This window comes from Amblyomma americanum, chromosome 9 (genome assembly GCF_052857255.1).
Source record: "Amblyomma americanum isolate KBUSLIRL-KWMA chromosome 9, ASM5285725v1, whole genome shotgun sequence".
NCBI lineage: Eukaryota > Metazoa > Arthropoda > Arachnida > Ixodida > Ixodidae > Amblyomma > Amblyomma americanum.
This window is the reverse complement of record NC_135505.1, coordinates 60341153-60368440: the sequence shown is the minus strand read 5'-3', so window position 1 is coordinate 60368440 and position 27288 is coordinate 60341153. Positions and strand designations below refer to the sequence as shown.

General features: G+C 46.6%; 1 protein-coding gene across 1 annotated transcript; it reads left to right on the top strand.

Moving 5' to 3' along the window:
- Window positions 1-8112: 8112 nt before the first annotated feature.
- On the top strand, window positions 8113-27048 carry LOC144103367 (methylthioribose-1-phosphate isomerase-like). The gene is made up of 4 exons (XM_077636106.1): window positions 8113-8257; window positions 14379-14560; window positions 20126-20359; window positions 26930-27048. Exons 2-4 carry the CDS (start codon window positions 14401-14403, stop codon window positions 27046-27048), a joined length of 513 nt encoding a protein of 170 aa, XP_077492232.1. The 5' UTR covers window positions 8113-8257; window positions 14379-14400.
- Window positions 27049-27288: the final 240 nt, after the last annotated feature.

Below are 27288 nucleotides of genomic sequence, written 5' to 3'. Positions count from 1 at the left end.
TAGGTTGCATAACTCAAGGAAAGATTTGAGTTCCGCAAACATGCCGTTAGCAGACGCATCAGTGATACGAATCAGTCCCAAAAACCTGGTTTGAAAATCATCTGCTTTCATAGAAAAGTACCGAACGACAACGCCCATCTCTTTTTCGCATGAAATGTCCGTGCTCTCGTCGATGATAAGTGAGTAGGGCTGCTCTCCGATGTCTTCAAGTAGCATCTCGCGGAAGGTAGGTCCAAGAACCTTTGAGACCAGAGCCGTGCACTTGGTGCGTCCTAGCGTTACTCCGACCGCGACATTTGACTCGGGAAACGTACTCGCCAACAGCGGAGCCAAGTGATCCGCAGAGCACAGCGAGCTATGCACGGCGACATGCGCTGCCAGGCGCAGCTCTGCAATCTTCAACTGAGTTGATGTTGGTTTCGAAGGCCCGGGCTTGAAGTGCGACTCGATGGGCCTGGTTGCAGCCGCAAGCTTCATCGATTTCATGTTTTGAATGTGCTTGTGCCTCGTAACATGGACCTTGAGGTCCTGCACATGCGGCCTCAGCTTGCACTTGCATGCTTTGCAGTATACCATGTCGATGGCGTCTCCGTTGCCCTCCTGTCTCGAAGGCATGATCCAGTCTATTTAAAAAATAGTAAACTGTGAATTTATGCCATAAATCTGTCGTAAACTATAAATCAGCTAATAGCAGATACCTACCTTTGAAATGTGGATTCTGTTCCCATTCTTTCTGGTATTTCCTCGGGTATTTTGCCCACTTCCCCATTGTAAACAGGTGAAGAGGCGAGACAAACACACAGAGCGAGCACAACAGCAGCAGCTTTCAAGCATGCATGGTTTCACTAGGCACTATAGTTTCACTTTCAAGCAAGCGAGCCGGAGAGCGGCTTTGGCTAAAAGCGCCGTACGCAGAATCCCTAGCCAACAAATGCCGCGACAGTCACCATGGAAACACGCCACGTAGACGGAAGCAAAGAATGCAAGCAAACCGCGAAAAAGCTGCAGCAGCTACTAATAAAACGTAGCGCACTTCCCAAAACACGTTTTTTTTTTTTTGCCATTCAAATGTTCTGGGAGCGTATAGCCCAAAAATAGCCGCAACGCCAAATTATCTAAAAAGCAGCCAGGAAATATTTTAAGTAGCCCAATTTGGCTATAAATAGCCCAATCTGGCAACACTGGCGATACTTTGGCGCTGGAGTCGTAGATCCCTGTGGACAGCGAGGTGCTGTCAATTTTTTTTTTCCCTGCAAGTTTCCATTAAGACGGTCAAAAAGCGGAACCACAGAACCAGTTGTATATATATATATATATATATATATATATATATATATATATATATATATATATATATATATATATATATATATATATATATATATATATATAGTATGATGCAAATGAGCAACGGAATCAGAAAAGCAGATGCACAGTAGCGGAGGTTCGGAGCAAAATAAGTGCGGTACTGCGGCTCGGGTAATTAAATTGCTAAAACAGCTGAGTTTTTCAAAGTACCCGAGAGCACAAATGCTCGCTCTCATACGAGTAACCAGGTGATTGTCACTAGCTTTTCATTTGATCAACTGACTCTCATGCACCACAAACTATAATCTGATTTTCTAAACGACAACTACATACGCTGACTTGGCTACCTAGGAAGGCTGCGCGCCTAAACCCCAGAACTGGCTCTGCCGGTGGTACGATCGGATGTGCAACAAGGTCCATGTACTAACGTAATTGTCTACGGCACCAGCGCGCTAACGCTGCATCGCAAGGACGCACACTCGCCTAACTTATAGAGTATCGCAAGCCGTCAAAGGGTGTCATGAAGACTAAAGCAATTCACACGTACCACTTACCTCACACAGACGAGCCGTCGACGTCGGGTTGAAGTGTGCTCGCCTGATACGCCGCAGCCATTCCTTCCGCCGAGCTTCATTTCGTTCGCCGCTAGGTATGGAGAAAAGCTTCTTGCCTTTTCGAGATCTGTTATTGCATCCAATTGCGCAGCAAGTCATTGCAACGAAATCTTCAAGCAAGGCGCCACTGTGGCCGCAATAACCACGCGCACGACAACGTTGAGATGCGCATAGTTTCGACTTTAGGTGTAGACATTTATGATATCCTTCCTGCGCTTCGGAATGGGCCCACTATCCACATTGTTTTCGACGACATATTCCCAAAAAATGCAAAACTTTTGCCACCGAGTATTCTAAATGGTCTTCTAGAAGATCATCTGAGGACCCTACCTACAGATATAGCAATAGCCACTGATGCATCGCAATGCAATGAAAAAGCAAGTATGGGAATATTTTGCTCGCATTTAGACTGGTCCTTTTCTCTGCGCCTTCCAGATTTCACCCTTATTTTTCAAGCAGAGTTTCTAGCAGTTGTACTTGATCTACGCAAGCTAGACCCCTCTGTTACAGCAGTTGCAGTAATTACTGATTCTTTATCTTTGTGTTCGTCCCCCGCTGCACAGGTTGACGGTCCCATTTTATCAACTTTCTTATCCCTACTTCCTCCGCATTTGAGCCTTGTTCATTTAGTATGGGTTCCCGATTACAGCAGTGTGACAGTAAATGAGATTGCTGATAATCTCGCAAAGGCTTCCCTCAGCGGCCCCGTGTTGCCAATCATCCCGGCTACAGCCTACATTACAGCATCTAGATATCGGCGACGTGCGTTTTTAAGCACGCAAGACACATCACTTTTAACATCGGTGGATTATGAGCACCTTAAATATTATTGGAACAGGAAAATTTGTTGCTCTCGGCAGCTTGAATTATCACTGACGAGGCTGCGCTGCCGCATCCCCCCTCTAAATTTCTATTTACACAAGTCGGGTTTGGCGCTCTCTCCCCTTTGTGCATTTTGCCGTGAGCCTGAATCTATTGAACATTTTTGGCTGTATTGTCGCCGATTCAACTCACTGAGAAAAAGGTTGCTGGAGGAGCCCTTGCAGCATCTTTGGCCTTAGTTTGAGCAGCCCGCTCTTGCTATCATTTGGCGCCACCACATTTGGGTTCAGCCACAGGTCTGTTTGCACCGCTGTTCAAAATTTCCTAATAGAATCTCACCGACTGCTTTGCTAAGTGTTCCAACCTTTTCTTTTCTGTCAATTATTACATTTTGACTAAATAATTAATATTTAATCCCTCTCTTTATTATTATTCTTAAAATTTTAAAATCAAAACACTCATCCCTTTTCTGTTCAAGACGAAAAATTCACTGGTGTTACGCTCCCACGTGCTTTTCCTTTTTGTTAACTGCGTTCAGGTGAATAGCCACCCGATTCTTGGCCGATCCCCCAGTGTGGGTATGTGCCATCTTTTGATAGGCTAACAACAACAACAATAATTATGGATGGATGGATGGATGTATGGATGTATGGATGGATGGATGGATGGATGGATGGATACGGCTGAACCGTTTAAATCGGGCGGTGGCTCAAGCCACCTAGCCATGTCTTGTGAAATTTTACTCCTGTCTGGCTCTTGTTTTTGGCCACCAATCAGATAACCTTCGCTTGGTTACTTCTAACCTCTTAAAATCCACTTTCCCTTCACTGCCTTGGGTAAGTCAGCCCTGCTGCTTTCCACTGTAGGGTGAAGCCCTTTACAGAAAAGTATCAAGTACGTGTTCAGCCGTTTCCTCCTCCTCTCCGCACGCAATGCACAAAGTGTCTATCTCATGGTACCTGACTCTATACGTCTTAGTCCGCAAAACTCCAGTCCTGGCCTCAAACAACAAAGAGCTTCCCCTACAATTATCATAGATGTTTTCTTTGGCAATTTCCTGTTTAAAGGTCTGGTAGGTTCCCAGTGCCGATTTGGTCAGCATCCCTGTTCTCCACAAAGCTCTCTCTGTTTCTTTAACCTTTTTCTTGACCGATAATTGCTGGTTTTCCAATTTTCTAGTTCGCTTTCTCCATTTCGTGTCAACATTCTTTATATACAGGTATCTGAAAACTTTCCTAGCCCACTGCTTTTCCTCCATCTTTCTCAATCGTTCCTCAAATGCTATCTTACTGCTCGCCTCTACCCCCTGATTTGGTGTATTTCCATGTGCTCCCAAAGCTAACCTCCCTACTCCCCGTTGTTTAATTTCTAGCCTTGCTTGAACATCTGGTCTCATACACAGGACCGCATTACCGAAGGTCAGGCTAGGGACCATCACCCCTTTCCAGATCCCTCTTACCACCTCATACCTATTGTAATTCCACAGTGCCCTATTTTTCATGACAGCTGCATTCCTACTAGCTTTATTCATTACATACTTCTCATGCTCTGTCAGATACTCAGCACTGTTATTTATCCACACCCCAAGATACTTGTACTCATTCACTACTTTTAGCACAAACTCCTGTATTCTATGCTCGCCGCCCTCTTCATTAATTATCATGACTGCAGATTTTTCCTTACTATACTTGAAGCCTAATCTATCTCCCTCTGTACTGCATATGTCTAACAACTTCTGCAGGTCTTCCTTGTTTTCAGCCATTATCACTATATCGTCCGCATATATTAGTTCCGGTAATGTCTGTTTAATCCATTCCCCTTGCTTGAAAAAAGATAGGTTGAAGCCTAGTCCGCTCCCCTCTAGATTGGTCTCCAACCCTTGCAGGTACAACATGAACAACAAAGGGGACAGAGGACATCCTTGCCTAAGCCCCCGCTGTATATCTACAGGCCCTGATACATTTTTTTCCCATTTTATGAGCACTAGGTTACCTCTATATAAATCTTTTAAAAGATTAATTACTCCATTTTCCACATCCAGTGTGCCCAGTAAGTCCCACAAATGCTCCTGAGTAACGTTGTCATAGGCTCCCGTAATATCCAGAAATGCTAGCCATAAGGGCCTGTGTTCCTTTTCTGCAATTTCTATACACTGTGTCAATGAAAATAGATTGTCCTCCAACCTCCTTTGTTTCCGGAACCCATTCTGTAGTTCCCCTAACACCCCCTCGTTCTCCACCCAAGCCTGCAGTCTATCCTTTATAATTTGCATCACCACCCTGTAAACCACAGATGTCACTGTTATGGGACGATAGTTACTTACGTCTGCTTTGTCCCCCTTTCCCTTATATATCATGTTCATTCTACTTAATCGCCATTCATCGGGGACTTTCTCATCCACTATCATTTTGTTCACTACCTGTATTAATGTTTGCTTGGATTTTGGTCCTAACTTCTTTATCAACATAATCGGGATACCATCTGGTCCTGTTGATGTGCAACTAGGAACCTTCTTCTCTGCCCTTTCCCACTCTCCTTGCTCAAGTGAAGCTATTGCTGTAACCGGTCTATCCTCCTTCGATAAATTATGTACCACGTGCCTTGCTGTAAATTTTTCCGTCATCCTTGTTCCTATGTGCTTTATTGCTTCACCCCCTTCTAGTCGAATACCCTCATCTGTAACAATAAACCTTTGTTCTAGCCCAGTCTTATTACTCACATCATTTAGATGTTTCCAGAATTTTTGGGCTGCTTTTCTATCCTTTTTATTTACTTTTGACATCCATTGGGCACCCTTTCTTCTAATTTTCTCATTAATCAAATTGAATGCGTCCCTTCTACACTTTATGAAGGTATCCCATTTTCTGTCTACTTCGGATTTTGGTTCCCCCCTCTTCTTGGAATATCTGCGTTCCCTGGACGCTTCCTGGAGCTTTTCTATTGCCCTCTTGACCTCCTCATCCCACCAACTCTTGGGTTTGTATCTTTTCCTTTTTAGCTTTACTCGCACCTTAGCTAGCTCTAGCTCCAGTAATCGAGTTAATTTGGTATAAGTCCATTCTGTTTCACTATTCTCAAAAATTAATTTCTCGATTTGTTTGGCTGCTGCTTCCAATTGCTTTTCTGAGTAAAAATTCCCCTCTGATTGTTCATCTCGCTTCAGTCCTACATTGCTTTTTCTTCTGAAGCTCAACTTGATACGCTTGTGGTCACTACCTAGACTTCTGGAACCATCTTCATCTATGTTCATTACCCCTAATCTATTATACATCCTCTGTGACATTAGTGCATAATCTATCGTCGAGTGCCTCCCATGTTATGAGCCCTTCACACTTCTCGATGCTGTTGCATACAACTAAATCATGCCTGTCACACATGTCCTGCAGCATGCTTCCTGTCGAATCCGTGTACCCATCCAGGTCTTCTATGTGTGCATTCATGTCGCCTAATATAATTATCTCGCCCTGTCCTCCTAGCTCATCAATGTCGCTTGCAATACATTCTAACATTTTCCTGTTTTCCTCTTTGGCATTAGTCCCTGTCCCCAGGTATACAAAGCCAAGGAGTGTTTGCTTGCCTGCCACTGTTCCTTTTAGCCATAAATGTTCCTTGCATCCCAGTCTAACCCTTTGAAAATTAATACTTTTATGAATGAATGCCCCAATTCCACCACCCTTTCTGCTGCCCTCTGTTCTATTGCAATATTCCCATGCGTAGTCTGGGTTACAGGGTGGTTGCTCCATGTCTCTTTAAGATGTGCTTCCACTAAACCATATACCATTAATTCCTCCTGCCTTAACTGTTCTTCTATTTCCTCCCATTCAGTCTATTCCTGCCACCTTGCATGTTAATGAAACCTATATCTGAATTAACTTGGCCCTGGCGCTTGCATCTCTTTCTTCCCCTATGGTTGCATTGTCCCTTTGATCTTAATTCTTCCTTCTCTACACTGGTTCCTTCAGAGCTCTGGGTCCCCCCAAAAAAGCTGTTGCCTGGCGACCTATCCTACTACCCACCTTCTTGCCAGTGGCACCACCGTAGTGGATGCCATCCTGTGCAAAAGGGTGGGGCCTAACCTCGTACACTTTCCTGTTGACTTCCATCACCCCGTATCTTAGTCGTCGACTCAATAGCCTAATTACACAGTTAGCCTCAACGACCCTCCTTTCCGTTTCGCCAGCCTGCCTCTGGACCTCTGGGATTGTGTATATGGTCACATGCACACTCTCAGAGGTCTCTCTAAGCTTACGCATCCCCACCTCCAACTGCGTCTCAAGATTCTGACTCCTCCCCTGCAGCACATCATTGAGACCAGCATGGATAACGACAAGCCATCCATGCTGCCCCCCACCACCTCCCGGGCTTTGGCCATTGCATCCACCATGCACTTCCCCGACTGAGCCTCCATCTGCACCCGCTTGTCTGCCTTCACTGCCGTCAGAACGCCTCCCACAACCCTCGCTACGTTCGAGTCCCTGTCCACCAGAACCCTCCTGCGCCCTAACCGTTCGCTTCCTAACTCCATCTGTTGGCCTCTCGGATCGCTCTAGCTGACTCTCCTGCCACTTTACGCTATTGTCGCGAGTCTCCATGCCCGCTTTAACCTCTTTCATCTCTCATTTTTCTCACTCAAAGCTTGCTGCGCTACAGCACTGTAGGATCGACGAGCCTCGCCCCCACCTGACACTTCTCCGAACTGGGGTGCCCTGCCGGCCGCGACCTGAGCGCTTCAACCTGTTTTTTAGCTGGGTCCGCTTTTCCCGCTCTTTCATCTCGCCCACAATTCGCTTCAACAGGGCGGCATTATCCTCCTCCTTTTTAATCAAATCGGCGACCTGAGCTTCCAGCTTAATCCGTGCCTCTCATTCTACCTTCAGGTCCGCACTAAGTTCATTAAACCCAGCTTCCCATTCCCCTTTTAATGTATGAACGGCGTCCTCAAACCACTTACACATCTTACATGCGAAGCTAGCCTCATCCGCCTCAGCTAAGCTCCTGAACCCAGTCACAAACATATGCGCCACCTGGAATGTAAAATTTGCATCTTCTAATGCAAAACTAAACACAAAAATAACCAATAAATGTTTATATATTTGCGACTAGGTGTCGCGACAATCTTTGCATTAAAATTAGTATGTTATTTTTTTGTGCAAACTACAGCTTCATGACGCCTGTGGAATCTGGAACTGTGGCCGTTGCTTGCTCAAAGAACCAGCCTATTTTGAGTGTCGTTGCGCTCATAGGAAAACCTGATAACAGCACATTGCGGTGAAGCTCTTGGGAAACGCCAGAGGCTAGTGGTGGACACGGGTGATTCGGTTCTTCGCTGATCTTGCGTGCATGCAGAGCGGCCGACCGACTTATCGGGAGCATCCAATCGCGAGCCTGTTCTCCATCGGAAGATAGCGCTGTCTCCTCGTAGTACTACGAGCGGTGTATGCAGGCGTTCGTACTCGGAAACAATGTGGCGTGTGTGCCGGCAAGCTCGTTCTGAAATCTCTCTCATCTGCTCGGTAAGTGTTGGGGCTCGTACGCAGTGCGGGTAAGCTGAGTTGCTTTGTAGGCTCATTACTTGGAGGTTATATATGACCTCCTTGACTGAGTAGTGCTCAGTTGGTTGCGTCTGTACGCGACGGCCACTAACTATTCTTTAGCTATAACGTTCATGAATAGTCTGTAAAGCTATATTATTGTTAGCAAGAGAGCACAAGTACAGAAAGCTCTCTCATAGTACAGTACAGAAGAATCTCTCTCGTCTGGTCGGTAAGTGTTCGCGCTCATATTATATGCAGTGCGGGTAAGCTGAGTTGCTTTTGTGGGATCATTACACGGAAGTTATATGTGACCTCCTTGACTTATTAGTGCTCAGTTGGTTGCGTCTGTATGCGGAAGCCACTAACTATTCTTTAGCTACGGCATTCGTGAATAACCTTTAAAGCTATATTAGCATGCTCACTGCCAAGCGTGCGGTTGTGTGCCGCTGTCGTCTGCCTAGAATTCTGGGAAGCGCAGACAACAGACTATAGGGTCGGTCTTAAGGAAGGGTTTCAAAAGCAGAGCGGTAAAATGAGGTGTGTGGAGCTGCATGCGGTACCCGAGTCCATTACTTACCCTTCTACACTGGCATACATGCTTGTTTAGACCCGAGTGTAACAGAGCCCAGCAAGAGAGCACAAGTTCACAAGTACAGAAATATGGCTGGGTTGGTGGTAATTCATGATCAAGGAATGCATGAACAACAAGATCAATGCACATCATTACATGTGCCAATATTTCTGTGTACCACGTGTACGTTACTGCATCTTTTCATCTTCTCAGTACAATTCAGTCCTTTCAAATGAGTACAGCATAGTTAAATTCAAGGGTCCCGAGCAATCATCATCAGGTTTTTGACCATTTTTGATCACCCTTCCTGGCTTTAACGTGCTTTTGTGTATAGAGTTTATTGGTTAAAGAATTCCATTGGCTTGCTGTATTGCATATGAGGAGGGTGTATCTATGACGGCACTGTCTAAAAGCACGGTGAAAAGGTGAGCTAGTTGTGTTGCATGGTTATATAGTTTTCATCCTACCTGCAATGGTGCTCATGCTGAAGGTACTGATGTCATGTTAGAGCACACTGAATGCATTTAATGAACGCATTTAATGAAAGTGTTTAATGAAGGCTTTTAATGGAGTTTAATCTAGAACACCATGGGTGCTCTAAATTAAACTGAAGCCTTCTGCTGTTGTGCCCCTCGTGGCTTGCATGCAGCTTTGAAATGTTCAAACCCAACATACCACCACCCCAGATTTCAGGGCTTAAATGCTGAAACTCAGTATGAGGCAGTCACCTTAGGTCCAAATTGTTTAAAGTGGAGATAGACATTCTGAAAGTCCATGATTTTCCAGCATGATAGAGGCAAGAAAATCAACAGAAGTCGCTATCCCCTTTCACTCACAGAGTCTGGTCCAAGCTCGCAGGTTAGGTCTCAGTCAGAGCGACCGCATTTCGATGAAGGCAAAATACAGAAATGCCCACGGGCTGTGCGATGTCAGTGCACATTAAAGAACCTCGAGTGGTCTAAATTAATCCAGAGCCCTCCTCTATGGCATCCCTCAGAGCCTGTGTGCTGCTTTGATACATTAAACCCCGCGATTTAAAAATTTACTCAGAGTCGTGGGAAAATTATTTCGCTATTTATTACTACAGGGTACTACAGAGACAAGATGCGTAGACAAAGCAGTAAGGGCAAGCGACAACAAATTCAGCGGCCATTGTTTATTTAATTTTTGCAAATATTGCTGGTCACAGAATAACCCAACAAAAGTGCCAACGATACACATACAATGCTTTAAGATTCCTTGCTAAAAATATAAATAGGAGGAGAGTGTGCAAGGCAAGAGAGGTGAACGTAATAACGCACCTTCAGATGTGCACCAGCTGATTAGCAGTCCAAAGAGGCAAAAGGAGGCTAGTGGAAAACCCGGAGATTGCATTATTAGACTTGCTCCTAGTTTTTGCTTACGAAATGAAAGAAAAATATGAATACCAAAAAGTATGCCATGCATACGTGAGAAAACAGTTAGAAGTGTACAATCTAAAACAAGTAAAAATAACCAAGCAATCATTAAAAAATGTTGGAAGGTACTTTTTCTATATTACATGCTCTGGAAAATTAATGCTCCAGTAAAAAAAATACAGATAGGCTTTGTTAAAATTGCGTTAATATCTGCATGGTACCTGCATTCATACAGGTTACATAGAGGCACTCCAAAGCATCTGAGTGAGTGAATAAAGTTTTATTGGGGTATGTATTAGAAGTCGGCCGCCAGCTCTTGTGGTGGGCAGAGTTACCAACTTTCTAACACAAGTTGTGACAGCGGAGGGGGGTGGGTTGTGACGCATGCTTAAAAAGAAAAACCAAACTGTGAAATTCTTTTACTTATGCTGTTTTAAACAATATCTTGGTGTCTGCTTGGCTCTTTAACGTGATGTGTTTTGTACACTGCCTTTATGTGTATCAGTTAATTTTTTTGTTCATTTCTGTGGCCCTTTTAATTGTATTTTGCTTGACTGCTTCATGCTTGTGAAAAATTGCCTGCTTGAGGCTCCACCCACCCACATTCTTCATCCTGTTGTTAAGTGCACGAGTTTAGCTTGACTTGCATTTATGCCATAACAAATCCCATGCGCATCCGTCCATAAGCTTTTTGTACTAGGGAAATACCTTTTTCACAGCAAGCGTTGCTGTTCAATGTCTGCATTGTGTACATATGCGGTGCGGTACGAGTGCTTGGTAGTCTCAGCAGCAGCAAACCTGCAGAAAGTGTACTCAATTGACATTCGGTTTCCTCTATCATAGCTTAACAGGACAAAATAAACTCAACCTTTCAGAGAGCCTTAAACCTCCTTTAGTGAGAATGACTCAATGTTCATGAGCATTCACTTTCTCCCGTTTTTTGGGCCGCCGGGGTGGCTGAGTGGTTATGGCACTCAGCTGCTGGCCTGAAAGACGCGGGTTCGATCCCGGTCGCAGTGGTCGAATTTCGATGGAGGCGAAATTCTAGAGGCCCGTGTGCTGTACGATGTCAGTGCACGTTAAAGAACCCCAGGTGGTCGAAATTTCCGGAGCCCTCCACTACGGCGTCTCTGATAGCCTGAGTCGCTTTGGCACGTTAAACCCCCATAAACCAAACCACTTTCTCCCATTTTCGGCATAACTAACAGTTCTAAATACAGTTTTTTCCCTAGAACAGCTTCGACCTCCGCGGCCAGGATCGAACCCGAGTCTTTCGGGTCAGCAGCCAAGTGCCATAACCACCGAGCCACCGTGGCAGCTTGTAGTAGGAGTGAAATGTTGACAAAATTGTAATCGAAGAGTCAGAATATTTTCTTCCATGAACATTGGAACAGGAAGTGAATGTAAAAGAGCCTGAACGGGGTGACTGAAAATTAAACTTGCTTAATACAGTCAAACCCGACTATATCGAACCCGTTTACATCGAATTACCCCGTATATCGAACAATTTATGAACATTGTATTGCTAAAATGAGAATATATAGCAAAAAATACTAATATATCGAACAAAAATAGCAGCCGCGCTTGATATATCGAACTTCAAGCCGCGCAAAACTGCTCCAGAAGTTGGCTTTCCCGCGTGGCGGCCGGGCGAGCTGCGCCAACATCCATCCCCCCCCCCCCCCCCCCCCACTTGGCCAAAGTGGTTTAGCCCAACAGCGCTCGCACGGCGCTGCTATAAATAGAGTCCCAGCGCTGCTCTCGCTCCCTCAGACAGCCACCCAGCCACCCCTAGCAGAAGTGGTTCGACCGCGCACTCTGTTTACTCGCAGCCACGTGCGCCTGCATTCTGGTATGTGACTCGCGCGACTGCCATTGCGACTGCTTTGTTCCGTGTGCTTCGTTGCTTTGTGGGAGCGGTGAGCTCGTCCGCTTCGTGAAAGATGGCTGCTGTGAAGCGACAGAACCTAACCATATCTTCAAAGCTGGAGATCATCAGAAGAGTTGAGCGCGGAGAAAAGAAGTCGGATGTCGCCGCAGCGTACAGCATCCCCAGAAGCACGCTGAGTACGATTTTGAAAAATAAGGCCGACATTAGGGCTAAGGCGGACAAGAGGCCTGCTGCTACCACCAGCGCTCGACGAGTACGGACGGCTGCATTTGAAGACGTAGAGGCTGCAGTGTATAAGTGGTTTGTTGACGTTAGGTCGCAAAACATCCCCGTTTCTGGCCCAATGATCGAACAGAAAGCAAAGGATTTCGCTTTCATGCTGAACAGACACGACTTCAGAGGCGGCTCAGGCTGGCTGCAGCGGTTTAAAGAGCGTCACGGCATTGTCGGCCGTGCTGTCACCGGTGAAAGCCGCGCTGTAGATCTCGGCAGCGTGCAAAAGTGGATTGATGAAAATTGGAACGACATTAAAACAAGGTACCATCCTCGTGATATATTCAACGCCGATGAGACTGCTTTATTCTGGCAAATGCTTCCGAACAGAACGCTGGCCTGTCGTGATGACAAGTCCCACGGCGGGAAGGTCAATAAAGCCAGAATATCCGTGTTGCTCGCCACCAACGTCGACGGGTCAACCAAGCTTCGACCGCTCGTAATAGGAAAGAGCAAATCACCGCGGTGCCTAAAGAACGCACTTTCTGTCCCGGTGTCTTACAGATCGAATGGGAAAGCTTGGATGACAAGCGAACTTTTTGGCAAGTGGCTCAAGTCCTGGGACGACGACCTGGTAAGCCAAGGCAGAAAGGTCTGCTTACTGGTTGATAACTGCTCTGCCCACCATTGCAACGTCAGCGTCAGCAACATCGAGCTTCGTTTTCTTCCGCCGAACACAACGTCGGTGCTGCAGCCTTTAGACCAAGGTGTCATTCGTGCACTGAAGGCAGGCTACAGAAAGCGACTTGTGCAGAGGCTTTTGCTAAACCTCCGCACTGGCCGGGAGCTGAAAATTGACCTCCTGGGAGCAATAACCATGCTGAATGAGTCATGGAACGACGTCAAACAAGAAACAATTCAGAACTGCTTCCGTCATTGTGGACTCTCTGCTTCCGGCGAGGCTGGCGCGAGCTCATCAAACAATCACCATGAACCCCTGGATAGCGGTGAACCGCTGGAGGAACTTGATGAGTTGTTTAGCCAGCTTGCCGAGTTCCCGGGTGCTGTTTGTGATGGGACTGCAGCAACAGACTTCGTCTCCGTCGACGACGATGTTCCGACAACCGGAGAGCTCGCTGACGAAGACATCATTGCCGACCTCACTAGGGATGCCGCCGGCGACAGTAACTGTCAGGATACGACGAGTTCGTACCCGCCATCGTGTTCCGACGCACTTAACGCGCTGAGCGTTGTTCGCCGTCACTGTGAGTCAATAGAAGGCTGTGGGCTCAGCTGTTCTCAGTCGCTCGATAACGTTGAGAAGTGCATGCTTAATAATGCTTTCAAAATCAAAAAGCAGAAGAAGATCAACGACTATTTCTCGCATTAATAGTCCCACCGTACATGTTTTTATCAAATAAAGAATGCTTTTTACTGAGGTGCGGTTTGTACATTGCCAAATTTGTTAAAAGTTGTATTTCGAATTACACGATATATCGAAGTGATTCCCGTTTTTTTACGAGTTCGATATATCCGGGTTTGACTGTAGATTGTGCCCATCCTGGCAGTATCTGAGATGCAGAGGTCTTAGGCAAGAGGAGAGGTAGTGTTCATAGGATGGTAAGGTCTCAGATTAGCCTAGATTGGTCTGGAATTAGTCTAGGAACAGTCGCTAGGAGGGAGCATTTAAACAAGTTAGCGAGGAGGGGAAAAGTGCAGCAGCAGGTGTTCGCCGATATGTGAGACAGATACTGCACCATTTCCTTTTCGTCAAAAACCACTAATACAGGCAGCATTGACTCAGTGCCTGCTGTTCTATTGCTCATGCATCTTCCAGAAGTGTATTTATCTTCCTGTCTACGATGGTGGATTTGAACTATTATTCAAAATAATCCTTGTCCTCACTGCACGCCCTTGATGTGAAAAGGAATGAGGTGAACCATGAATCGCACGTTTTGTCTTTCATCTGGGCTTTGTTTTGTTCTCAAATGAGGCTGAATGAGTGTTGATCTGCTGACGTCCACGCAGCATCTGTGCTGAGGCAGAAGGCATGCTAGCCACAGACGTGGCCGCCAACCAAGCCATTGGCCGGTACGGAGCAGGGCACATGGTGGCCAACTGTCGGGCAGTGGCTGGTGACGGCAAGCTGGGCGTGCTCACCCACTGCAACACGGGCAGCTTGGCCACGGCGGGTTACGACACTGCACTCGGTGAGCAGGCCAACGCGTTGCTGTTAGGGGAAGTGCCAGTCTTTAGACGCTCTATTTAAATACCGGAAAGCAATTTGAAACATGGTTGCTCCATTTAGAGGAGCGCAATAGCATGGCTGCATGGCATTCACAGTTTCATGTACGCAAAGTGGTCGATTCAAATCCCCATGTCACTGCAAATATCCACCACCACAGGTATGATGCAGGGTTCCTTACCAGTAAAAGCACAGCAGCAACATCAGCAAACACATTGGCATTATTGAGGGAGTGGCAACCGCCGTAATATAGTGCAAGGTTGACCGCAGTGCTGGCCCAGTGGTTTGGGAATTCGTCTGTCATGCGGGAGGTGCGGGGTTTGATCCCCAATGCCACCGGATACCCATTGGTGACGGGTACAAGCTTTTTTCCTAGCCTGGAGCTTGGCTTAACGGCAAAAAAAAGGCTTGGAAAATTGGTCTTTGACCCCGTCTTGTGTGGATGATGAAATAACTTGTGCCATAGTGCGCCTTGGCAACCAGTCACGATGGTGAGATGTTTGAAAGGTTCTATGAAGATTTTGAGTAGGCAGTGGGTAACGTGAAAATGCAGAACTTAGTACATATGGTCTCCTTCAGTGCGAAGACAGGGAAGGCAGGTGAGTTGACTTTAGGAAGTGACGACATAGCCTCTAGAGTAATAGGGGAGATTGGTTTATGGTTTATGGGGGTTTACCATCCCAAAGCGACTCACGCTATGAGGGACACCGCAGTGAAGGGCTCCGGAAATTTCGACCACCTGCGGTTCTTTAACCGGCACTGACATTGCACAGTACACGAGCCACTAGAATTTCGCCTTCACCAAAATTCGACCTCCGCGGCCAGGATCGAACCCGCGTCTTTCGGGTCAGCAGCCGAGCGCCATAACCACTGAGCCACCGTGGCAGCTTGTAGTAGGAGTGAAATGTTGACAGAATTACAGAACTTGATTAAGAACAGCTAGAGCATGAAAGTCCTAACACCAATGAAATGATTTGCTCTCTTTTGAATGTCGCAGATAAGGTAACACTTGTTGAGCCGTTTAAGTGGCGCACGGATGTTTAACCGGGAGAAGACACATAACAAGCACCGAAGCGTGAACGAAGCGTGCATGCAAGTTAAGACAAGATAAGCCATGAGCAGAAGCAAGATGTAGACATTAAGAGACGAAGATGGCAACATCATTGGCTATATGAGGAGGGTAGTTAAAGTGGCAGGGCAAGCTAGAGTAGTCATAGTACTAATATTTGAAGTAGCGCCCCAAAGAAATGAAATTTTCGGTTGAGAAAGTAAGGAAAGCTTTGAAATCGATGCTGAGCGGAAGAAGCAGAAAGTGGGGATCGGATAACTAGAGACCTGTTGGAGGACAGTGGGGACATTGTGCTAGAAAATCTTGTCATTCTGTACATGCAGTGTCTCATGGCCTTGACTGTGCTAGAAGTATGGAAGAAGTCTTGAATAATTTCAATCTATAGGAAGGACGATATAGAGCACTAATTGCTTAGCTTGCTACCTATTGCTTACATGATATTTATTGAGGCGACTGGTAATGGGATCGGGACATTAAAATTCACACAGCCAATTCGACAACTTACAGTAATCATGCCATCAATCGGGCTATAAAGAAATGAAGAATACAATAAATCCTTACTTATAGTCTTCGTAGATTCGTCATCGTCATCATCATCAGCCTGACTACATCCAGGCAGGACAGAGGCCTCTCCCATGTCTCTCTAATTAACCCTGCCCTGTGTCAGCTGCAGCCACCGTACCCACGCAACCTCTTTTTTTTAATCAGCCCGCCTAACTTTCTGCCGCCACCTGCTACGCTTGCCTTTTCTTGGAATCCACTCCATTACTGTTAAGGACCAGTGGCTATACTGCCTTCGTATTACATGCCCAGCCCAAGCCCATTTCTTCATCTACATTTTGACTAGGATGTCATTAAACCATGTTTGTTCCCTCACCCACTCTGCCCGCTTCCTGTCTTTTAACGTTACACCTATCATTGTCTTTTCCATAGCTTGCTACGTCGTCTTTAACTTAGGTTGAACCATTTTCATTCGTTTCTATGTTTAAGTCCCATAGGTGTGTACCGGTAACATACACCTGATGTATACTTTACAATTATGGTGAAATATTTGATTCAGTTGAAATGTGAGCAGTCATGCAGGCACTGCATAAGCAGGGCATGGCAGAGCTCTTTAGATATGTTGAAAAATATCTACAAGGATGGCACACAGACCGTGGTCCATCATGGGAGGAGTGAGCAAATACCAATTAAGAAGGGTGTCGTTCAGAGTGACGTGATATTGTCGAAGCAATGTTGTCGGAGCAGTGTTGGGTTTCCAACTGTCATGTTTATTAACACCGGTCGCGCTGCATTGCATGCCCTAGTGCCGAATTCGTCGTCGACAGGTACCATCCCGAGCATGGCTTGAGGAGTGCAACAATCTTTTTGCTGTTATTCACTTGATGCCTAGAGAAGACAGTCAGAGGGTTTAGTGGAAAAGAACCAGGTTTAAGAATTAATGACACTTGGGCAACACATCCGATTGGCTGATGACATTGCTGTGGTAAGCAATTTTTGCAGCACATTATTGAGGGAATCAAATACACAACATACAACAGTAGGCTTAAAAATAATGCGGAAAAAAAAACAAGGCACACTCTAGTTCTCAAAAGCAGTGCGCTGGTGTCCCGCCAAAGAAATATATACAGTGGAATCTCAGCGATACGAAACCTCATGGGGCTGTTAAAAATATTTGCATCATCCGAAATTCATATCATCCAAAAGGAGCAAAATTCATATGCAGAAGCACTGGAAATGCATTTGCAGAGATTTCTTTTCGGCTGGCGGAATTTACAGCCGCGCGCCACCTCTCATTCGAGACGTCGCCATTGTGCAGGCTGAGTGCCGCCTCTCACATGCTCACAGTGCGTACCGCTCAAATGTGTGGCAATGCCGGCATAAGCAATGTACAGGCAGCACTTAATGTTCGAAGGTGTGATCATGACTTGCACATTTGTATCGTCCACACAGCGGGGCGGAAGAGTGTTCGGAACATCCAAATTCCGGCACATTATACACACAATGCGCTCTGCCCAGGGAATTGTGAGGATTCGTATCAGACGGAATCGCATCGTCGAGATGCTACTGTATTACTGTATTTTCCAAAAAACATTTGCAAGTCTCATCGGTGTACTAGATGCACCTGTCCATTCTGTAAGTGCTGTAAAAACACACAGAGGATCCTTTCTTTAAACAGTGTGGCTCTGGCTGGCGTGCGTTCTCCCCACGGTCTGCCTTTGTTTTATGTTGCCTTCATTAACCTAAGCATCCTTATGGCTTTGTGCCTGTCTCTGATGGTTTTTTTCACTTGTGTCAAACTTCTCTGCTTTCCAGTTCCCAGTCTACAGTCCAAACGCCACGCAACTTTAATTTTGCGTTGTAGCTCCTTCAACTCGCAGATAATGTCATATTGAGCAAGAACAGTGCACAATGCGTGCAAAGCCAAATGGAAATGATACTGACAGAACTGATGCCGAAATCGACACTTGGAAGAGCTTGGCTGGACTAGACGCAGCAGCCGACTCATTCAGTGGCGAAATTATGCGATTCTATTCATAAGATAACATTTCAAGATTCACTCAATTTTTTCTTCTTGACTCGTCAATTTTATTTTCAAGCATAGTCGCTGGGAACAGGAAATGATGATGTGCAACGGCACGTCATTTTTGGCTCTGTAAATCGCACTGTTTTGCAATACATATCGACCAAAAAGTACAGAAAAAAAAAGCGAGTTGTACACCGGAAAATACAGTCCTGCTAATACTCATCCAAAGCATGGAAGGTAGGGAAAAGGCTCGAAATAAAATTTAAAAGAGCAGTGCAGTGACCTATGAAAAGAAGACTGTCTGAGTAGTGCTGAGACAGAGAGGAGCACGGATTCGGTAACACGCTGATGGATGAAATGTGGAGACCGGATCACTGGTGGACCCTTAAAGAGGACATGACATGGTCTCCCAACACATCGTGCTTTTGCGTTGCAGCTACTAGCCACGATGTTATCATATATACATTAAAAAAATTTAGGGCTCTACGCACGCATTTGAGCTAGAAATTGTAATTTGAATGTTATCGTGTAGTCGAGGGTTCGACGGCATACCGTCTGGTCAGGAATCATGGCTTAATGAGATTCACTGGTCAGTGACCAAGGTCAAACACAAATAATGACCTTTCGGGAGCGCTGCAGCTCCCTTGTTCACAATGAGCAACCAAATGGACGTCCCAGGCTTTTTGTAGCGGTTAGTATCGTTCTTAGACATTTCGCGTAGATAGGCTGCAATGTTATCGGCTCTAATCCCCTCCCCTTAGCAGCGACGGCCGTATTGAAGCAGTCTGATTACCGTCATAAACTGACAGTGCTGTCGTCTGCTGCAAAGCAGCTGCGCATGCGGTCGGTGCAGAGCAGAGCACGCGCCTACCTGTGTGCGGCCGTGGCACAAGACCAGGCAAAAGCTAGAAAGAAAAGGGAAGGACACAGGCCTTTGTTCCCCTCCAAATCCCCCCCTTCACCTGACTACACCCCAAGCCTGAAACAAAGAACAACTCACACCCGTATGCACACTGCGCAGTTCACTTGTTCAGTCGCGAGCAAGAATATAACTGTCAGTTCATGTCATCACGAACCGCGATTGCGCCAGTGTTGCCCTACTGCCACACCATTCAGAAGTTTTAAAAATTCAATTACAAATTATTTCCTGCACCAAATGACCTCATAGTTTGTCCAGTTGTGCCGAGTTGTATAGTGAACAACATGCAGTGAACAGCTTGAGTCTGAAAAAATGGTGTCATGGCCGCTTTAAGTTAAAAGAGTGGATACCACCATGGAAAGAAAATCACAGCATAAGACAGCAGAGAATCAGGTAGGTGGATCAGATCAGTTACTGATATGAGGTGGCTATGGCTTCTGCAGGGCTAACTGAGCATCGATAGGGGGAGTACCTGAGTTCAAACCCAAACCCGACCCATTTCGATGGAGGTGAAATGCAAAAGGCAGTGTGTGCTGTGCAATGTCAGTGCACATTAAAAATCCTCAGGTGGTAAAAATTATTCTGGAGACCTCCACTACGGCACCTATTTCTACCTTTATTTTTTCACTCCTACCTTCATCTGTTCTCTTACCCTGCAGTTACGTTGTCCACGATATGTGGGACAGATACTAAAGCTTTCCTTTCCCCAAAAAACAATTTTTTTTTCATTTGCTGTGGTGGACACAGCTAGGCTGATGATGATGATGATAGTGATATTTGCCTGGATGATATTGGAGAATACCGTGGAACCTCTAGAGCCCTGCCAAAATGCCATGCAATACGAAAACATCCTTAGCTTTTCGTTGTGCGCCAGTTCGTAACGCAAATTCTTTGAGTGTTTCATTTAATACGATTGAAGGCAGTTCACACTGCACATGTACTGCATGTGTACTTCCTGTGAGGTATCATAAACAATGACACGCAAGGTGACAATGACATATATGCACGTGCACAGGTGTGGTGTGGCGTCCACATGAAAGTGGCCGGCTGGAGCTCGCCTACTGCATCAAGACGCGCCCCTACAACCAGGGTTCGCGGCTGACGGCATACGAGCTGCTCCACGATCGTATTCCAGCCACACTCATCAGTGACAGGATGGTCGCTGCCCTGCTGGCCACGGGACGAGTGCACGCAGTCGTGGTCGGGGCTGACCGAGTCACCGCCAATGGCGACACGGCCAACAAAATTGGTGCGTACCCTCCTCTCCCTTCCAGTAGTGACTTGAGAAAGGTGGCACACTTTGAAGAGATTTTGATATTTGCACGAGTGCACAAATAGCACTAGAAGGCAGTTTTGCGAGCCACCAACAACTTTGTCATATTTATGCCCCTCTAAACTTGTGCCTCTTAATCAAGAAATGAGCAGGGCATGTAATGCAAACAGAGCACAACCGATGGTTCCTATTGGTGTTTTATTATGATGCGAATTATTAAAAAAGAATTTAAAATAAAACGTTTTTTATGATGTCTTCAACTGGTCACATTAATCCTCTGACCCAGAGCACACAAATCAGAAGCCGAGTCCTAGTCGGAGGATGCATCGTCAAGACATTATGTGAGAAGCTCTCATAGTGGTCACATTATGGACACTAAACCTGAAAAACTTTTGCTTGGCTTCGCTTGGTGCCAGCCAAAAGACTGCACATCATACCTTTATGTCAGAGCGCATCCATATTTCTTCCTCTTTTCAGCACCACATGACTTTTGAGCTTGGTTAGCGTGATCATTACCCAATTATTGCACCAGCTGACACTGCTGCCATGAGCCACCAAAACATACTACTGCTTCCGCCAAGCACACACAGATTTTTTGCAGTGTGTACATTGATGATGATGATGACACTAATGAAGACCTTCACTACATTTGCACAACACAAAATAAAGCTGTGAAGATGTGTTGTCTAAAAAATTGGAGGACGTTTAAACTTTATCTTTAAGAGTGGGATGCAACAGTGCATTGCAGCGCTGCCAAGGAGTCCACGGAACTCTATTGCCCATTTGGCGTGATGCCTTGCCCGTTTGACAAAACGCTCTGAGTCTCTAGGAGGTCTCTCAAAACACAGACGCTGCTCCGCACTAGCGCTCGTAGCTGGCTGCGGTTCCATCGTATCTGTCAGAAATGAACGACACTACTCCGACGCGGAAAGGTCGCCTACATGCACGCCATCTGCCGGGCCAGCGCCATGCATGGCGAAGGGGTTTGCAGTGGTTGCCGCACGATGGCGCTACGACTGCACGCCAAGCACGGAGGAAATTTATCAGAAACGCATGGTACTCGCTTAATTCCGACATCTGTAATTTACATGCTCATAATTACTCATGTACGCCTCAGTACAGATCTCGAAGGTAAAGTTCTAAGAAACCCGTGCGTTCACTAGAGGTGCCTTTATTCATGTTCAAATGTCGAGCGAGCCCTCATGGTGAAGTGGAAGCGTCCCCGTCTTGAAACCTCAAAGGCCCTTGTTCGATTCCTGGCCTAGGTCACGTGTTTTTAATTCATTGAGTGTGCATGCCCTCTGATTTTTACGCAGCCCCGGAATATTTCCAATGCGCGGTGCCGACAAATACAACTACTACTTCAATTACTACGATGCCGACGCTTTTCAATCGAATGAGCTGCATATGCTGTCGCGTAAAATGCAGATGTAAATGCGCCGCACAGGGTACCTCATGCTAAGCCTTTTCTGTACTTGCAAATACCACTGGCGCAGTCATTGACATCGCAGTGACCACTGCTGCTACGCACAATGTAGAAACATTAAAAAATTCTGGCACATACTGATGAACTCTGCTGGCTTAAAGCTAGTGCAGGACTTGGGTACTACAACATTGAAATGCTCTCACAAAGCCACTTCACTGCCCGCAACTTGTGACCATGGCATCATGCATTGCCGGCTAGCTGACACTATGCTCGGATTAGTGAGAAGTATCCACGTGATCCGTAGCATCTGGTCGCTTGGAATTCTTCGGGCGCATGAGAGCGCGCCACGCTGGAGGCCGACACTTCGAAGGAACCGGCCGAACACAGAAGGGCGCTTGGCATCGACAAGCCGAGTGCAACATCTCTTTTCATAGCGCTCTAGAGCACTCGAAAGCGACTAGTCAAGATACCATTAGGACAACGGACTGGATTCCGAGAGCGGGCAAGCACAGCAGGGGGTGTCAGAGAGACAGGTGGGCTGATGAGATAAAAAAGTTTGCAGGGATATGGTGGCCACAGCTTGCACCGGACAGGGTTAATTAGAGGGATATGGGAGAGGCCTTTGTCCTGCAATGTCCATGGTTAGGCTGATGGTAATGACCCCTTAAAGTGTGCACAAAGGCAGTGATTTTATTTATTTACTCATACTACAGCCCCTATGTGGGGCTATTCCAGGAATGGGTAAGCAGATCATCAGTAAACTTAATGCCGAAACAACAAAAAGTAAAAACAGAATTGACATGAATTATGGCAGAGCACAAGAAACGAGTGTAAAATGGTAACATGGGTGTATATGTGAAAGTTGTAGTAACATGAAATAAATGAGAGCAATATACTGTAAACACAACAAAATACATAAAATCATTGTGCATTTATAATTTCTGTAAGAAATAAGTTTAATGGAGAAATTTCATTATTCCAGGGATTAAGTGGGGACACGGGTCTTTGCGGCCGAAAAAATTGCGAAAAAAAAATCAGTTTTTCAATTTTGGAATATTCGTGACCGTGAGGTCATTCTCTATATGTGGGTGAAGTTTCAAAGCGGAGTAACCCATAGTTTTTCAGAAATAGCCAAATAACGGGAGTATTCTGGCCGAAAGTCTCGCGAAAGAACCTCAAAAATGCTCATTTTGCACCGCCCACCATTTTCAAATGAAGCGCCGGAAAGCCGCCATCCTGGTCTCGTTTGAAAGAGCGTCTGTTCCTCTTTCCATCGGAGCTGCACGCGCAGCGTCGCTTTGTTAGCCATGAAAAGAAGAAAAAGGAAAGACGGAATCTCGCTGTGCCATTGGTCATTGCCCGTCACGTGTCAAAACCGGTGCAGCTCATTGGCCCGCGCCATTTTGTTAGGGTCTGTGCTGCCGATGGACACGACGCCATTTTGAAAAAGTCTCAGCCTGATTTCGGAAGTGAGCTATGTCTCCACCGTATCTAAAGTTCTGCAGTGCGTACAAGTTCGGTAAAAGGTGTAAAAAGCCTTCTAACAAGCATGAGGATGCAGTGGAAGGTCGTCCGTGCGCTCTCGAAGCAGGTGATCGAAGCGAGACAGTTGAAAGTGTCTCGACGGGCGTCTCCGCGGCCGATTCCGATGACACGGGTGGCCGCCAGCAACGAATGCGCGTCGACACGACGTTTATGAGCCCCCAAGACTTGGAGCGACTACAAGAACGAGTTGATGCCCGAATTTCAGTGCTCTCTTCTATATCTGCTACCGAGCGCAAGCTGCAGGCTATTCGCACTGAGAGAGGCGACACAGGCCCGGCGGCGACGGCAGCGGTAACGTACATGATCGTCGATCTTTCAGCAATCAACCGGCTGCTCGAAAAAACCGTGTGCCGCCAGTGCGGTGGCGACGTGCCCATTCAGAAAAGCACTCGCGAATACGGTGTTGCTGTACAGTTGTGCTTGGAGTGTTCTGTTTGCGGCGATGTCATGCGCTAGTGGGAGTTCCCGGCGTCTACCTGGAAGCGCAAAGTGCAATCCCTTCCAGGTAAATATTCTTGCTGCCCGGGCCGCGCTAACTACAGGGAACGGCCAAACAGCACTGAATGACTTTTTTTCAACCATGGGAATCTCCCACAGGGGACTTCACAACAAGACCTACCAAGCACACATCAAGTCTAAGTTGAAGCCTGCCGTGACGCTAACTGCTGAAAGTGTGCTGACTGATTGTGCTTCCTCAGTGAAAGTACTATACAGAGAACTAAATTTCGGTAATCCCGGAAATATCGCAGTCTGTTTCGATGGAACGTGGATGACGAGAGGGCACCAGTCCCACATTGGTGTGGGCTCTGTCATAGAGGTTTTTTCAGGCTATGTGTTAGACTATGTAGTGCTGTGCAACTACTGCCTTGGCTGCAAAAATGCACCCAAAGAGGAGGACCCCCAGTACAACGCATGGAAGGCACAGAATGTATGCCAAAAGAATACAGATTGGAAATCCGGGCAGATGGAGGTGGATGCAGCTCTGATGCTCTTCCAACGATCATTGGAGCGGCACGGCCTGCGCTACACCACAATGCTCTGCGATGGAGATAGCAAGCATTTTCATGCGGTAGAGGAAGCAAAGGTATATGGTTTTATACCAGTTGAAAAAGAAGATTGTACAAATCATGTACAAAAGCGGATGGGCAGTGCTTTGCACAATCTTCTCCAAAAGCCAGTTGCCAGTTGTAGTGTGTATATTACTTTATTGTTGTCTTTAACAGTATACTATTGTCCAAAATGGCTAACAGTAACAAAAAATGCTTTGTTAAACATGATTGTAGAACGTACCGTATTTACGCGCATAATTTGCGAACTTTTTATTCAGAAATTAGGGCTCCAGGAAGGGGGTGCGCAAATTACGCGGGGATTTCGTGAGTGCGACTTAAAAAATCTCCACAAAGGTCATAACGCACAACATAGGCATAGTGTATGTTGCTGCGTATAAGTCAGCACCCGGACCCGCGCCGCACACTGGCTGCCTCCTGAAAAAAGTTAACTCCAAGTGAAAGGCCGCATACCTCCGCCCCCCCTCTCCCCTCCCCGCTTTGCGGGATGGCATGAAGGAGCATGCACGAAACTCAGTAAGACGCTAAAGCGGCACCAACGCTCGCAGCCCTGCCAATTGTTCGATAGTTCCGGATTCCGTAAGTTTGCTTTCGTAACTTCATCCGAGAAAGCAACCGCAAATCAATAAATCAGTTATCACACCACACACAAAATGTACACCCGGCCAATTCTTTAACAGTACCGCGCGAGCGTCGACCAAACTGCACGCGGTACTGTTAAAGAATTGGCCGGGAGGTACTATTGCACAAACAACCTATATACTAGTCGGAGTCGCTGCTGGAAAAACTGGACTCCGAGCCATCGCTGACAACATCGCGGCTGTTCTCACCGCCATCACTGGCGTCCCAAATAGCGTCATCCTCAATTCCGTCGAGCGCATTTGACAGGCCAGTTTTCTTAAAACTGTACTGCACGATGTTCAGAGAAACCGTATCCCATGCTGCTAAAATCCACTCACAGACTGTCTCCAAAGGAGGCCTCTTTATCCTTCCAGTAGGAGTGAAGGAATGTTCTCCACTGGCCATCCATTCCACATACAACTTCCGCACATTGTCTTTAAATGGCTTGTTAAGGGAAACATCCAAGGGCTGCAGGACTGATGTTAGGCCGCCTGGGATGACAGCCAGGTTTGTTTTCATCTCCCGTAACCTCTGCTTCATACTGTTGACGAGATGACCCTTGAAGCTATCGAGAACCAACATTGACGGCAGCCGCAGCAGAGCGCCTGGGCGTTTTCCCCACGCAGTGTCCAGCCAGTCAAGCATTAATGTTTCGTTTGCCCATCCTTTTCCGTGGACACGGATATGAATGCGTCCTTGCACCTTCACTTTCGGCAGCGTTTTGCGCTTAAAAATGACGAAGGGCGGTAGTTTTCTCCCATCTGCAGTCACCGCCAGCATCACTGTGCACCTTTGTTTTTTGCAGCCGGTTGTTTTCACCGCGACAGATTGGACCCCTTTCTCGCTCACTGTGGTATTGGGGGGCATGTCAAATGTCAGCGGTGTCTCGTCTGCGTTTCCGATTTGTGACATCATGAAGTTTTCGGTCTTGCGGAGCGCAATCACAAAACGGTGAAACGACAGCACCTTCTCTTCATAGTCTGGGGGCAAACGCTGGCAGAGGGTTGTCCTTCGTCTCAGAGACAGATTATGCCGTTTCATGAAGCGTGTCAGCCACCATCTGCTTGCCTTGAAGGTTGCAGCAGGGACTCCTTTTTCAAGTGCAATTTCTCTTGCCTGGAACTGAAGCATCTCTCACGACACGACGATACCTGAGGCCCGATGTTCACTAACATACTGTGCGAGTTCCTCTTCAACAGCGGGGAATTTACCTTCCTTAGGTCCCCGAAATGCTCTCCTTCGCGGGTTTGCATTTTCCACCCGGGACTTTTGCTTTCGCCAGTAACGAACGTGGCTCTCGTTCAGTTTGTACTGCTTGGCAGGGGCACGGTTCCCGTTTTCCTCCGCAAACTGTATCACAAACAGTTTGAAACTTGCCGTATAGTTGTGATACCCCATCGCAAGACACAACCGAGCAACCAAACACAACCCGTCAGAGCCACCAACAAGAAAACCATAGCTGGCAGTCTAGGCACATGCATCAGCCCATGCATCAACCAGAGCGGTGTCGGCTCTTCTATCAGCTGCCGATCCTCCCCGGAAGCGCTGCCGGCTGTTCCGAGCGGCGATGCCGCTGGTGCTGCCGCAATTGTAACAGCGGCCCCAGACGCCACCACGAACGCCCAGTGCACAAAAGAATCAAAAAGCCTTCCGAACAAACACGTGGAATAGCCGAATGCTACTGGGTAGAGCCATAGGGTAGAGCCGGCGTGCATGATGGTGGTCTAGCGCACCACGGTGCGTAAAATATGCGAGTAAAACATTTTTTTTATAAACCTGGGTGAAAAGTTAATGGTGCGCAAATTACGCGAGGGCGCAAATTATGCGTGTAAATACGGTAAATTCCACCAGGATAAAACAGCACTGGTGTGTTTGTCGCACTTGCAGACATCGGGAGTTGGAACCCGGCCCTCGATGTCACCCCAGCCGAGCTCATCACCGGAGGCATCGTCACTAAGAAAGGAGTCTTCCCAGCGTCACGAGTGCTTGACAGCCTCAGCAGCTGAATTGTTGAGCAGCACTGCACGATTGCAGCAGTGTGACTAGTAGGCAGCCATTCTGAAATGGTCCCTTCTGAAAATGATGATGTGTATTTTTTCATTCATTCATTCGTTATTTATTGCATATCTTGCGAACTACAAACATTGATGGACCCATAGCCACTGGCTAGTAACGGGTCCATAATCAACATAGGATACAAAATAAATACAGCATGCGAACAAATGAAACAGGAAATGCAATCCATA

Excerpts from the sequence above, each read along its gene's own strand:
- LOC144103367 (XM_077636106.1), top strand. The coding sequence starts at position 14,401 with ATGCTAGCCACAGACGTGGCCGCCAACCAAGCCATTGGCCGGTACGGA. Across the intron at positions 14,561-20,125 it reads GGGTTACGACACTGCACTCG|GTGTGGTGTGGCGTCCACAT; the intron begins GTGAGCAGGCCA and ends GCACGTGCACAG. Across the intron at positions 20,360-26,929 it reads CGACACGGCCAACAAAATTG|ACATCGGGAGTTGGAACCCG; the intron begins GTGCGTACCCTC and ends TCGCACTTGCAG.